We start from the raw sequence: 14948 nt of genomic DNA on the forward strand, positions 1-14948 counted from the left end.
GTTGTGGGCTTATTGGCATAGACTTTAGACTTTAAATAACCCCATAAAAAGAAGTCTAAAGGCGTTAAATCGCAAGATCTAGGGGGCCAATTCTGATCACCGAATCAAGAGACGGAATTTTCGAACCGTACTCGCCAAACTTTCATTACTTGTGAAATATTGTTCAATAATAAAAACGCGTTGATCTTTCCTATAACCCGCCATTTTTACAAACCCTAAACATTCAGTTGTCAAATAGTTTTTTTTTTAGGATTGCCAGCACTAAAATACAAAAAGCGGCCAAGTGCGAGTCGGACTCGCCCATGAAGGGTTCCGTATTTAGGCGATTTATGACGTATAAAAAAAAACTACTTACTAGATCTCGTTCAAACCAATTTTCGGTGGAAGTTTACATGGTAATGTACATCATATATTTTTTTTAGTTTTATCATTCTCTTATTTTAGAAGTTACAGGGGGGGGGGGACACACATTTTACCACTTTGGAAGTGTCTCTCGCGCAAACTATTCAGTTTAGAAAAAAATGATATTAGAAACCTCAATATCATTTTTGAAGACCTATCCATAGATACCCCACACGTATGGGTTTGATGAAAAAAAAATTTTTGAGTTTCAGTTCTAAGTATGGGGAACCCCAAAAATTTATTGTTTTTTTTCTATTTTTGTGTGAAAATCTTAATGCGGTTCACAGAATACATCTACTTACCAAGTTTCAACAGTATAGTTCTTATAGTTTCGGAGAAAAGTGGCTGTGACATACGGACGGACAGACAGACGGACAGACGGACAGACAGACAGACAGACATGACGAATCTATAAGGGTTCCGTTTTTTGCCATTTGGCTACGGAACCCTAAAAATGGCGGCAAATTGAAATCTTCCGTCCTTTTTGGGACGCCCTTTATAAACCAAGTCGACTTAAACATAAGACTGCCTAGCTATCCACCGGAGCGGAGGAAGGCAGCGGAGCGATGAGCAAGGTTGTAACCACCAATAGCGCACAGGAGCTTACTTATATCATAGAGAAAAAAATACATAGATTGCTCACTCCATATATCAGCTTTGGTACCAAAAAGACTATTAATTTCAGTCTTAAGCTCAACAACATAAAACTTTCCGGTCGGTGCTACATCTATTGTCAAGTAGCAGTACTGATAGTTCCGCTACTCGATGCTAGATGTAGACACTGAAATTAATAGGCTTTTTGGTACCAAAACTGATGTATGGAGTGAGCACTCTTGTCTTACTATATTTCGCTATGCTTATATGCAATTATATTGGTAAATTTTAAACTCTCGCTCCGCTGATGTGGACTGGCCTGGCAGCCTATATTCACATTCGTCGCTATACTTACTCAACCTCATATCTGCAACAGTCATTTGATGGAAATGTCGCTTTTCTTTCATTCGGAATACGGGTGTTTTTGTCATCAAATGAGTGTTGCAGATACGAGGTTGAGTAAGTATAGCGGCGATATATAATTTATACAAATTCGAATACTCTATATTGACTTTAAGTTAGCCTCTTAAGTTTTCTATTTATTTGTTCGCAGTAAACGAGTTGCCTGTTCTAAAGGCCGACTCCATCAAATACCTGATGACGTTCAGGTCTCTCCTGCCAAAGGAATTGCTGGTCAACGCCTTCCCTCTACTGGTGAGTCACGATCTTAGGTGTGTTCCCATTGTCCCCGCTGGGCACAGATGGGAATAGGTACAGAATCATTCCCATCTGTCCCCGCCTCATGTATAGCGGTGAAGGTTTTATACTACCATCAACATATGACCATAAATATACCTTATGGCATTTTAATAAGGTTTACGTATGATTAGTTTATAGCCTATCATTAATAAATAATAAATAAATAAATATTAATGGACATTTTTTTTACACAAATTGACTAAGCCCCACGGTAAGCTCAAGAAGGCTTGTGTTGTGAGTACTCAGATCATTAGTGGTAAGTCTTTAAAATCCAGATGAAACGAAGCATGGATGAAAGCAATTCCATTCACTAGTATAAAACTAGATAGAATGTAGGTAGATTTATAAAAAAAAAAACAAGATAAGTTAGTTTAAGGCAATGGTCTCCAAACTACGTCCCGCGAAATATGCCAAATTTTATACAATATGGCCCACGAAAAATGCTAAATTTCATGCAATCGGGCCCGCGAAAAATGCGGTGCCAAAGGTAGCGGAGGCCTGGTTGCGGCTCTCTAGTAAAAAATTTGGAAACCCCTGCTTTAAGGGATGATTATAATTGGTTGCAATAGGGTTGACAACAAAGGTTTGCATAGATGGCGCCATCATAGCTTGCCCCTTCTATAATATTTGTCTTCAAGGGCTGGCATCCAGGACATTAAAAAAACTAAAATTGACATAATTCTAGGGATTGACAGCGCAAGCTATGATGGCGGCATCTGCTAAATACTTCGACCGGCCAACCCTATTGAAAGCACACAACTGACTAGCAAAAAAAAAGTTAGGGTTGACCCTATTGCAAAAGGTGTTCTACGTACATACATTAAATAACATGTATATACATTTTTTCAGATAGAACATATAAAAGCACGCGGAGTCGTCTGCACATACTCCGCCTGCTGTATAGAGAAACTCATCGGAGGTGGAATGATAACTAAACCGGCGTTAGAACCACTCGCTCCTGCGTTACTCACGACCCTATTCGCAGCTTTAGGCGACCACGCCTCGCCTGAACATCATAATGAATATGTCATGAAAGGTAAGACCCAACAATATTGTTACTTTACATACTGTATATATAGAGAAACTCATCGGAGGTGGAATGATAACTAAACCGGCGTTAGAACCACTCGCTCCTGCGTTACTCACGACCCTATTCGCAGCTTTAGGCGATCACGCCTCGCCTGAGCATCACAATGAATATGTCATGAAAGGTAAGACCCAACCATATTGTCAATTTACACACTGTATATAGTACTGTATATACTGTATATATAGAGAAACTCATCGGAGGTGCAATGATAACTAAACCGGCGTTAGAACCACTCGCTCCTGCGTTACTCACCACTCTGTTCGCAGCGTTAGGCGATCACGCCTCGCCTGAGCATCATAATGAATATGTCATGAAAGGTAAGACCCAACAATATTGTTACTTTACATACTGTATATATAGAGAAACTCATCGGAGGTGGAATGATAACTAAACCGGCGTTAGAACCACTCGCTCCTGCGTTACTCACGACCCTATTCGCAGCTTTAGGCGATCACGCCTCGCCTGAGCATCACAATGAATATGTCATGAAAGGTAAGACCCAACCATATTGTCAATTTACACACTGTATATAGTACTGTATATACTGTATATATATAGAAACTCATCGGAGGTGCAATGATAACTAAACCGGCGTTAGAACCACTCGCTCCTGCGTTACTCACCACTCTGTTCGCAGCGTTAGGCGATCACGCCTCGCCTGAGCATCATAATGAATATGTCATGAAAGGTAAGTCCCAACTATATTGTCAATTTACATACTGTCATAGAGAAAAAAATACATAGAGTGCTCACTCCATACATAAGTTTTAGTACCAAAAAGACTATTAGCATCTAGCATCAAGTAGCGGAACTATCAGTACTGCTACTTGACAATAGATGTCGCCACCGACTGGAAAGTCTTATACTGTTGAGATAAGCCTTTCCGGTCGGTGCTACATCTATTGTCAAGTAGCAGTACTGATAGTTCCGCTACTCGATGCTAGATGTAGACACTGAAATTAATAGTCTGAACTGATGTATGGAGTGAGCACTCTTGTCTTACTATATTTCTCTATGGCATTGCCGAAAGGTTGACTGGTAGAGCCTTATGGCATTAAGTTCGCCTTTTGTACAGTGTGTTTTCTTATGTGCAATAAAGATTAAAATAAATGGTAAGATATCACTTTTATAGGTATACCGTGAACCTAAAGCGGTTGGTAAGAAGTTAAGATCAGTAAGAAGTATGATAGACTGGTTTTAGACTTGGCAGCACGAAACTGAATTTTATTATGATAAGTACCTAGATCGACACTTTAGAACCCCACCTGCGTTGCTCAAGGAAATGTGAGAAGGGGGAGGGAGGTATCACGTGTGATGTAATTTGTGGATGACCCCTAGTAATACTACGATTATTATTGCATGTTAGTTTAAGCTACTAATAGTTTTAACTGTTTAGTGTATAAGATCTTCTTTCTTAAATTTATATGTGTGGTGCTGTATGTAGATGGTTTTTGCAATAAACGTTTTTCTATTCTATTCTATTCTAATACATTCGGGGTAGGTCCCATAGTAAAAGTTGTTCACTATGACCTATATTCACTCAAGATCAAAATCATTCTGTACGAGTATGAATACCTAATTCCCTCTGATAGGACCCCTTGGTGTTATCTTTTATTAATTATAATATCTGGGTGACCGAGCTTCGCCCGGAAAACATATAATAACTCGGAAATGCGCGGTTTCCCAGAGATAAGACCTAGCTAGATCGATTTTTCGCCCCCGAAAACCCCCATATAGCAAATTTCATCGAAATCGTTAGAGCCGTTTCCGAGATCCCCGAAATATATATATATATAAATAAACAAGAATTGCTCGTTTAAAGGTATTATAATTAACAAAACAATATTTTTCAGCGATCCTTCGTACATTATCGTGCCTGCAAGAGTCGGCGCTACCATTCCTCGGCACAGCATTACCGAAACTCGCCCAAATGCTCTCCGTAGTCGCCAAAAACCCTTGCAAGCCGCACTTCAACCACTACCTCTTCGAGACACTCTCCTTGGCAGTTTCGTAAGTATAGCCGCACTAGCTTTTGCCCGCGACTTCGTCTGCGTGGAGTTAGTAATTTGGGTAGCTTATTTTTACCACAGACTACATATATACAGACGCTGCTATCCCATACATTCAAATGTGACCGCCTAAAAGCGCATCATTACCAGATGGCGTCACTGAAAATGCACTGTTGCCTATCATGGATACAAGATGGCGCTGTGTCACATCCAAATCATAGAATTCCTAACGACATCTATACGTCTTCATTGAAAGTTAGTAGACATATGTCGTTGCCAACGATTAGAAGTAATCAACAGATGTCGCTTTATAGCGTATTGAATAAATCATGAATCTAGTTTAAAACTGGATCAAGCATGAGGGGTGGAAGGAAATGACCGAACAGGATATTCTTATGTATCTTTCAGTATGAGTAAAGAGAGTTCGGGCACTTAAGGAGTACAGGGAGGGAAGGGAGAGGCAGGGTACAGAGAAATAGCGTAGCCAAACGGTATAACCATAAAGTAATTTCGGAAAACGATACTGTGGTGATGATAATATTTATATATTATAAGAATGCTACATAAGTCTTGCCGAAACTATTTAAACCGGCTGAAAATAAATACCTGTCATAATAATTTTGCGCATGCTACCATTGGTGCATGGCAAAAGGATTAGACATTACTACTGGCGTAAGTCCGTCTATATGCCACCATGCCACTGGTACTTGAGCGTTTCTTTATATTTTTTTAATCCAATTGCTCAAAAAGTTTAGTTTTTGTAGCTGCAAATCGTGCGTAAAGTTTGATTTTTTTACACTAGTGCTAAAAAGTAATCTGATTGATACATTTTAAATAAATGAGTATTATGCGAGACCCGCTTATAAATGACCCACCTGAACAACGCGCGATTGGGCATAAAGGAGTATTATTCGAGACCCAATAGTATTACTTGAACAACGCGCGACAGAATGAAGCTGACGTTCGTACAATACACTTTATACACTTAATATAAATGTAATTAATTAGATATATATCAATATAATGAAATAACAAAAGATTCATGTTTTTTTACATATAGCTGGTCAACCAAATCTTGTCAGTAAAATAAAGGCGCGAAATTCAAATTTTCTATGGGACGATATCCTTTCGCGCCTACATTTTTCAAATTTGCCGCCTTTTTCTACTGTCAAGATCTGGTTGACCATGTATAATTATATGTTCTGAAAATTAATTTTATTAATTTTAATAATACAATTTCTCTTCAATTGGCATAATGCTGACAACAGTGACAACAGAATCCACATTGAAAAAAATGGCAATTAAAAGTAAAACTTTTTTTATTCCCTTCCCGCCTTTTTTATTCAACATTTAAAGTGATTTATGTTTGTAAGTAATTGCTAAGAAAGCATAAGTTATTAAATAAAAATGAGTGATTCAGACGATTTTGGAGTTAATTTAACGCCACCAGATATCAAAGTAAAGGCATCCGTTGTAAGTGACAGGGCTATAACCGCGAAAATCGAATTTCGCAAATTGCGGGCATTTTTCTCTGTCACTCTAATTACGCCTGCATTGGAGTAAAAGAGAAAGATCCCCGCAATTTGCGAATTTCGGTTTTGGCGGTAGCCCCTCAGTATATTACCGGAAAAATCGAAAGCTCGGTACTCGTGCAAAATGACATACTTCTCGCACTTATATCGAAAACTACTATTTTTCGCCATTTTTTATATTGTGATCTTTTTTGCCACTTTTGTGTTATTTGTACTCAAATTCACGAGCTCTTTCGATCCTAATGAGATAAAATACCTCAATTCATGCTCAATTCACTCTTATCGTGCCTTCTAAAAATTTACGATACAAGTTGCATTGCAATAACTATAAAAAAGTAACTGATTTGACTAGTACGAAAATACCCTATTGTAACAATACGATGCGACGTTGTCGAGTTAAACTGGACTCGCTTCGCAGTAACTCATAGCAGTTTGGCAACGTCGCGTCGTGCTTTTATTTTTAAGCAACAGATTTGTACATGATTTGTACCATCTTAGTACCTATACATACAAAGATATGTTTTCATAACGTTCCTTTTCAACTTCTCCCATGGCAAAACCCGTACCTATCAAACCTGAAATTATTATACAAAAGCATTTAATGTTTGTTTTAATAAACTTTTTCTGTTATAATTAGAATAAATATATCTAATTTTGCGTATATTGACCAGGCAGGTGTTTGTATCACTAATTATGTGACCTATAAGTATAGACAGACAACAGCGTGCACAGAAACGTCAAAAACGGCATCAAGTAATGATTATTGCTATTTTAAAATTAGTCCCCTACTTCAGGGTAATGTTATACGCCTGTTCCTTAAAAAAGCTGAGGGCCTACCGCGAACCACGTTCGACGTGTTGCCTCCCCGTCACACTTACGTACGAATTTACAAGTGCGACAGAGAGGCAACACGTCGAACGTGGTTCGCGGTAGGCCCTCAGAAATGGACACTGAGGCATAATTATCATTATTTTGGAATTTAAGTACTATATAATATTATTTGTAGTCTTTTGGAATATCATATTTTATTTGAACTAATAATATTGTATAATAATAAATCATAAAAGCTCTATTTAGGGACAAGAAAGAACTTTCAACGGCAACACTAAAAATAAACTGTCAAATAGTCAAGTCGCCACAAAGCGGCACCGCGTTTGTTGCCTTTGCGTTGTTTCTGTTTATACAAACTTATTAATTTCATATTATAGCTTCATTTGAACTATAGTACAAGTACGTGAATAGAATACCTAGACGTGTCTTGCTTGGTGCAGTTGCGTAGGTATGCTAAAAGGAAAGTTGGAAGACCGATGTGGCGCTTTAAAGACTGTGCTAAGCGTGACATGTGCCCAAAATGTGGGAGGTCGTGCCGCTCACGCATCGGCCTCCACAATCACCAAACCCGTTGTCTAAACAGCAATGCATAAATCGTCTGCAATAGACGAAAAGACCTGTGATGATGACGTGAATTGCCGATGTAGTAACGGAACACTACTAATGGTAAAACCTACATATTAATCTGACAGTGTCTACTGTTTGCCAATAAATGATAAAATTGATAAAAAATTAACACTTCAGGTAAGTTTGTTTTGAATACAAAGGTTAATTAAATAATTTATCACCACACCAACTGGTAAAGGCCCCCTTGATTGTTCAAATACTAATGAGAAAATTGCATTTTTCCCACATGTGGGGCAAAGTAATCAGATCTAAATTTTGAGTTTCCTTATGTTAGCTGGTAGAATTTACTTTTAAATGATGATTTTGAATTATAAATTCTTTATAATGTTCATGTGGATTTGATTTTTTTGGTATTTTATAGTTGGTATTTTCCCTGCGTTGGCATGGTGATAAATTCTGTGTTTCATTAGGTGGCAATGTTTGTTTAACCCTCGTGCCTTGAATTCTCACAACGCTCAAGATTCCACTTCTCGAACCACTCGCTACGCTCATAGTTCAAATCTTCTGCTTGGAATCAACATTAGCATGAGCGGTTAAACAACTGCTTTGCCCCCTTGCCCACTAATAACTATTGTCAAGTTTTATTTTAACCCCCCATGCTAATATTGATACCCGAGCAAGCAAAAGATTCCAAAGTATTTAGAGTTAGAGCAAGAAAGAAGAAAGGTACGTCATAATTTCAAAGATGTTTGACATTTAAAATAACACATGTACTGCGCAGGCGATCAATATCGCTGCATACTTTTCTTGGTCTAAATCTATACAATGGTTAGTGTTTGCAAACAGACTCCAATGTGAAGGCAATGTGTATTAAACTTTATTGTGATATTATTACATTTTATATATAAAAAATATGTTTCTGATTTCAGGACCCAGCCTCTAGCCACTAGAAGTTACAATGTATGCAACAAGAGAGTGAAGATGAAATAGTCAATGCATCTCTGTACAGTCGCCATCAGATATATCGGAACGGCCAAGGTGTTCACAATATCTGAACACGCACTCTAACGCCCTGACAATAGAGGCGTGTTCAGATATTTGTGAGCGCCTTGGCCGCTCCGATATATCTGATGGCGACTGTACCACAAGTAAAATATTTTGAGTGGAAGATGGTTGAGATTGATTCCTGTTTCAACGGACAGACACATGCTATGAAGATTCTTTTAAAAATAATAAAATACAATTAATAAATTCAATGTTTAACATGATAGTGACTTTATTTTGTCTACCCACTAACAACCAATTTGTTCAATGCTGGCGGGCAATGGCGGTAAACTTAAATATTTGATGTGGTATGAAGCTAAATGTTTTGAACATAATGGCAAGCCACTAAAAAGTTTTAATCCTAGATTAGCCATTAAACTGTGGCTACCAGTCTGATTTGTTAATTGTTATATAAGTACAGTCAGCGTCATATAGTAGGTAGCATCCAAAGTATTCAAATAGTTCGGTACACCATATTATTTGTATGGCGTACTGAACTATTTGAATACTTTGGATGCGACCTACTATACGACGCTGACTGTACTTAATTTAAATATATATAAATTGTATATTATTTCTACGGCCTCCTAGCTAGTCAGTAGTGACAGTGACCCTGCTCTGCTATGTGCTATGAAGTAGGAGGTCCTGGGTTCAAATCCTCATAGGAAATTTATTTGTTTTTTAATTGTGTGTGTATATATTAATGGTCTATATCTATTCCCATCTGTCCACACCTCTTGTATGGCGGCGGGGACAAATGGGACACCATATTAATACACTTTTAGGGGGATCCGAACCTAGGACTTCCAGCTTTGATATGATCATAAAATATAAGATATGTATGTATTTACATTTACACATTGTATTATTGCTCTCATACATATAGGGATATTTTTTTAAATGTCGGATGTCTCTTCTCTTTTGAGCATGAATAGAAGCAGGGGATAACTGACAGAACGGGATAGTCTTATGTATCTTTCAGTAGGAGTAGCAGCGAAAGCGCTATTATTGTTTGTCCTTGTCACAGTCTCACATCTTGTTTTATTCCCCACCGTAAATTGACCACCGTGATTGGTCGAATTCATTTGTTGCCCACCATAACAAATAAATTCGACCAATCATAGCGGCGCAATGCGACGCTATGATTGGTCGAATTTACATGTTTTGTCCCTCACGGAGGCACGCGTACACCACTTCTATAGGATGCTACCTTCTATGCTTTTGAGCAAGTTTTTGTCACCTGCCCTGCTATTCTAACTGCTCAAGAATTTACAATGTTTTGTTACCAAGTAGGTCGATTAGTGTAAGACTGTCCTAAAATATATGTATAGCTATATGAGGACAATTTTGTAATGCGTAAGGTTAAGTAAATTAATATACAAACAGCAACACTCCTAACTGTACATCGGTACATTTAACACTTAACAGTGTGGCTGATGATACCATGTAGGTTTAATATATTTTAATTATTATCACGTTTCTAAGAACAATAGTACATTATTGTCGAGGTTCGGAAGTAGCTACTTGCAAGCTGAGGATTCGTTTTAAACGGACGACCTTGGGAGTCCGTTTAATTGAATCCGAAGCCAGCAAGTAGCCTTCCAGCCGAGTCATATATAGTGCTTTTCTCAAAAATGGTGCAAGAGATATTTTACAGAAGCAACGTTCTAATTTTCACAGAGAAAAGTAAAACCATTAAAAAGATTTGCTTGCCGCCTTTAAAAAAAATAGAAGTGTATTTTTCTGCTGAAAATACGCCAACGTATTTGAGACACCTAAATAGTCGCGGTACCAACATTATATTAATAATAAGTGCTGATCATCTGTTTGGCTGTTTAATGGACCTATGCCTTCATTTGATATGGCCATTTAAAGTTTTAAAAAGTTTGGAACTCGTTTAATAATGGAATTTGTATGCAACATTGCAGTCCCGAAATCGAGACTGCAATGTTTTTAACTTTTTAATTTTTAGAATGACCATAAACTACACACTTCGCGACCTATTTTTTAACCGGCAACGTCGACTTTGCCGTCCATTTTTGAGAAAAATTATATTATTTATTACTTAATAATGTTGATATGTTGTCTGTGATATGATCATAAAGTATGAGGATTTACTACAGTGACATCTATTGATAGTCTTTCTCAAACAATCGAGCTATTTAGTGTGTTACAACGGCAAGAAACTAACTGTCTAGTAATGCGATAGATGGCGCTTAGAATAGTTCATGCCATTATTTATTTATTTTTTTCTGCGTCGATTTACTATGTGTAAATGGATGTTTTAAAAGGTTTTTGTTGTAATATGCTAAATAAATTAGAACTATACATGTTAATTTAAAAATTGGCAAGATTTGAAATAACACAAATATATATTTAGGCCCAATGGTGCTCTGAGTGACATCTCTTGAATTTTTGTGGAACTAAGCGAGGCTTGTATGGGCCGATTACTCTATACTATACTTACTTTATGTTTTTACCCAATCTGCTTTTTAACGATTCCCCATACAAACTTCCACCCGTATCCCATTTTTGGGATAATAACTACCCTTTGTCCTCCCCGGGACTCAAACTATCTCCATACCAAATTTCAACTAAATCGGTTCAGCGGTTATTGATTGCCCATACAAATTTCCACCCCCCTTTTCACCCCCTTAAGGGGTGAGTTCTGAGATAAAAAGTATCCTATGTCCTTCCCCGGGACTCAAACTATCATGGCAAATTTCAACTGAATCGGTTCAGCGGTTTAAGCGTGAAGAGGTAACAGACAGACATACAGACACACTTTCGCATTTATAATATTAGTATGGATTAGTATGGATTTACCAAAGAGTTAAGGGGCCCACTGATTAACAGTCCGCTGGACGGTATCGGCCTGTCAGTTGTTCGGAACTGTCAACTTTTTGTTCTAACTGACAGGCCGATACCGTCCGGCGGACTGTTAATCAGGGGCCCCTTTACTGCTTTTAAACCAAACGGTACCCTGGATCTGGGAGTACATTGTAGTATCTAACGGGTCTTTATTGTTTTCTAAAAAGTTTTAACCCATAGGCATAGAGAAAAAAATACATAGAGTGTTCACTCCATACATCAGTTTTAGTACCAAAAAGACTATTAGCATCTAGCATCGAGTAACGGTACTATCAGTGCTGCTACTTGACAATAGATGTAGCACCGACCGGAAAGTCTTATGCTGTTGAGATAAGACTTTCCGGTCGGTGCTACATCTATTGTCAAGTAGCAGTACTGATAGTTCCGCTACTCGATGCTAGATGTAGACACTGAAATTAATAGTCTGAACTGATGTATGGAGTGAGCACTCTATGTATTTTTTTCTCTATGCCATAGGATAACCTAACGAAAATCGTGAAAAGTTAACAGCTTCAGTTTTATGACTAATGATAAGATGACAAACAATACATTATGACTTAGAACTTTATGCGAAACAAGGGGACCTCGTATCTAACAGATATTGTTTGTGAGATTAGTTCAAGGCCGGTACAAGTTGCAATACAATCAATTATTCCTTGGTACAAATGCGTGTTTCTTACATTCTCCCTGCACTATTAATCGATTGCGTATTTTCCTAAGAATTTTTGAGTCTAGCCAGGCGTGTCTCACTCCGCGATTTCGTCGCTTTGCTACAGGTAGCTAAAAGTACATCCGTTCGGCCCCAATTTTGGGGAAAGCCATAAGCCGCGCGTGGCGCTGTCGCCACCTAGCGGCCATATCTGTTGCTGATCGTAACAGACGCGTTTTGTTAGAGAGTGAGTCTTCTGTACTTAGTACTATTCTTTATTCTGTGGTCTAGCATGGAAAGATTTTTTAAGAAATTATTATGTAAATCTCATTTTTAGTTTTGTCCCTATTCACCCCGGTTGACGGTATTGAGTATACATTATTGGCTATTTTTGATCATTATTTACGATTTCAGACTGGTGACCAAGTCGAATCCTAACGCCATCACCGCTTTCGAAGACGCTCTGTTCCCGATCTTCCAGGAAATCCTACAGAATGATGTACAAGGTAAGATGTCACAAATGTCGCTACTGACGAAAAATCTACTTCTATAACAATTTATAACTAATATTATAAGCGGAAGGAGTTGAAAATAGAGTTCCGGTGAATCCGGTTGTAATATTAGCTGAAAATTGTTGAGCATTAGAGTTTTGGTTTGCCGCGACATCTATTGTCAACTAGCAGAACTGATAATGTCCGCTACTTGACGCTAGATGTCGACTAGGAAATAACTCGCGTTTAGGTATGAAAACTGATGTATGGAGTTACCACTCTTTCTTTACTTACATTGCTCTATGGTACAGTGGGCCAAGAAAGTGGCCTACCAGTTTTGACAAAAGTTTCTGCGAGATCTAACGATCGCTAAGGTTGACTTTTCTAACGGAGTATAAAGTAAATCGACCGTGTTGTCTCATGACGTTCAAAGGAACCTCAATCGTAGGGTGGTAGACCACATTTTTGGCCGACTGTACTCAGTGCCGGCCCGAGCCCTTGATCAGGGCCACTGACAATCCAACCTCTAGACTGAGCTTAGGCCAATTCTTTCATGAAACCGATGCTGCCAAAAATACGGGAGTGCGGGGGGACGAGGTGAGCGAATCCCGTGCCGTGATTGGTCCCTTCAAAGACACGGACCAATCACAGCACGGGATTGACTCGAAGATGGAGTAACGTTACCGTATGTGTGGCAGAGGGGGTAGCGCGACTATGCTATGTCTAGAGGTTGGATTGTCTGTGATCAGGGCAGAGCGAAATCGGGTTTTGGCGCCCTTCGTTGGAGTTTTCAAGCGTATTTTACACCCCCCCCCCCCCCCCCCCTCCTCACACTCGCGTCTTTTAAAACTTTTTTTTTTATTTGCCATTTTGGCGCCCCCCTTGCCATCCGGCGCCTAGAGCGGCCGCTCCACTCGCTCTACCCTAGATCCGGCCCTGACCAATGATTTATAACTCAAGATAGGTTATAGGCGTTCCAAAATTGAAGCGCTTAACTTGTGACAATTTGTCACAAGTTGCCTTTAGACGCGGCTGGACAAACGAGAAATGTGCACGTGCTAACGAGCTCCTGCACACCGAAAGAGCAAGAAACGACTAGCGATGGGCGAGTCGAGTTATCTGATTCGAATAATTCGAATCAGTCTACAGATGAGTTAATTCGAATCAAGACTATTGGCAATTCGAATCAACTCGACCACTAGCTAACTCGGCGAAATCGCCAACTCGCCGAGCCAACGCTATCACACTGCTACTAAGGCCATTCAAAAATAAACCTTAATACCGTAGCCCGAAGGCTCTTTTTACAACAACTGCCGCTCGATCCGCCATCTCAACTCGAGTTGGTACTATGATCATTCAAAAATAAACCTTAATTCCGTAACCCGAAGGTTCTTTTTACAACAACTGCCGCTTGATTCGCTATTCCAAGTATACCAACTCGAGTTCACTGCTAGTATGGCCATTCAAAAATAAACCTTAATTCCGTGCTCTGAAGGTTCTTTTTACAACAACTGCCGCGTAACTCGCCGTCTCAACTCGCTCCGCGCCTGTGCCTGTGACCTTGTCGCGAACCACGCGAATCGTCGAGTCGAGTTAACTCGATTTTGAATTCGAATCAGCGGCCGAATCAATTCGAATGATTCGAATTGAAAAAAAGTGGACTCGTCCATCGCTAGAAACGACCTTATGTTTATCAATGAATGTGACAAAGATGGATGGAATGAGAAAATTAATCAAAAATAATAGATTTCTCCGTAGGCACAGAAATAAATATGGAAGTATTTTTGTGCTCCTCAAGTATGAGTATAACCTATCTATGGTTATATAATATCATTGGCCCTGACTGTACTTACGTAAAGTAATTTTACTTTTTGTACAGAATTCATGCCATACGTGTTCCAAATGCTGTCGCTCCTGCTCGAGCTGCGCGGCACCATGCCGGTGGCTTCAGGCGACGGGGACGCGTACGGAGCCCTACTGCCGTGCCTCGTGGCGCCGCCGCTATGGGAGCGAGCGGCCAACGTGCGCCCTCTAGTGAGGCTGCTCTGTGCTTTCGTCACTGCGAGGGCGGAACTTATATTACGGGAGGGAAAACTTGTAAGTACACAATACCTGTCCTATAACACTATGTTGTTGTAACCTGTCTTATGTACAATAAACTGTTTACAT

General features: G+C 39.1%; 1 protein-coding gene across 1 annotated transcript in view; it reads left to right on the forward strand.

Annotated features, from left to right (window-relative positions):
- The window catches only part of LOC134657855 (exportin-2), a 50800-nt gene that overhangs the window by 22421 nt on the left and 13431 nt on the right, over nt 1–14948 (forward strand). The window contains exons 10-14 of the mRNA XM_063513434.1: nt 1550–1650; nt 2545–2731; nt 4639–4795; nt 12703–12794; nt 14659–14876. Of these exons, the coding sequence (XP_063369504.1) occupies nt 1550–1650; nt 2545–2731; nt 4639–4795; nt 12703–12794; nt 14659–14876 (755 nt within the window). The remainder of the gene's footprint in view (nt 1–1549; nt 1651–2544; nt 2732–4638; nt 4796–12702; nt 12795–14658; nt 14877–14948) is intronic.

The sequence above is a fragment of the Cydia amplana genome, chromosome 21, assembly GCF_948474715.1.
Source record: "Cydia amplana chromosome 21, ilCydAmpl1.1, whole genome shotgun sequence".
Lineage (NCBI taxonomy): Eukaryota > Metazoa > Arthropoda > Insecta > Lepidoptera > Tortricidae > Cydia > Cydia amplana.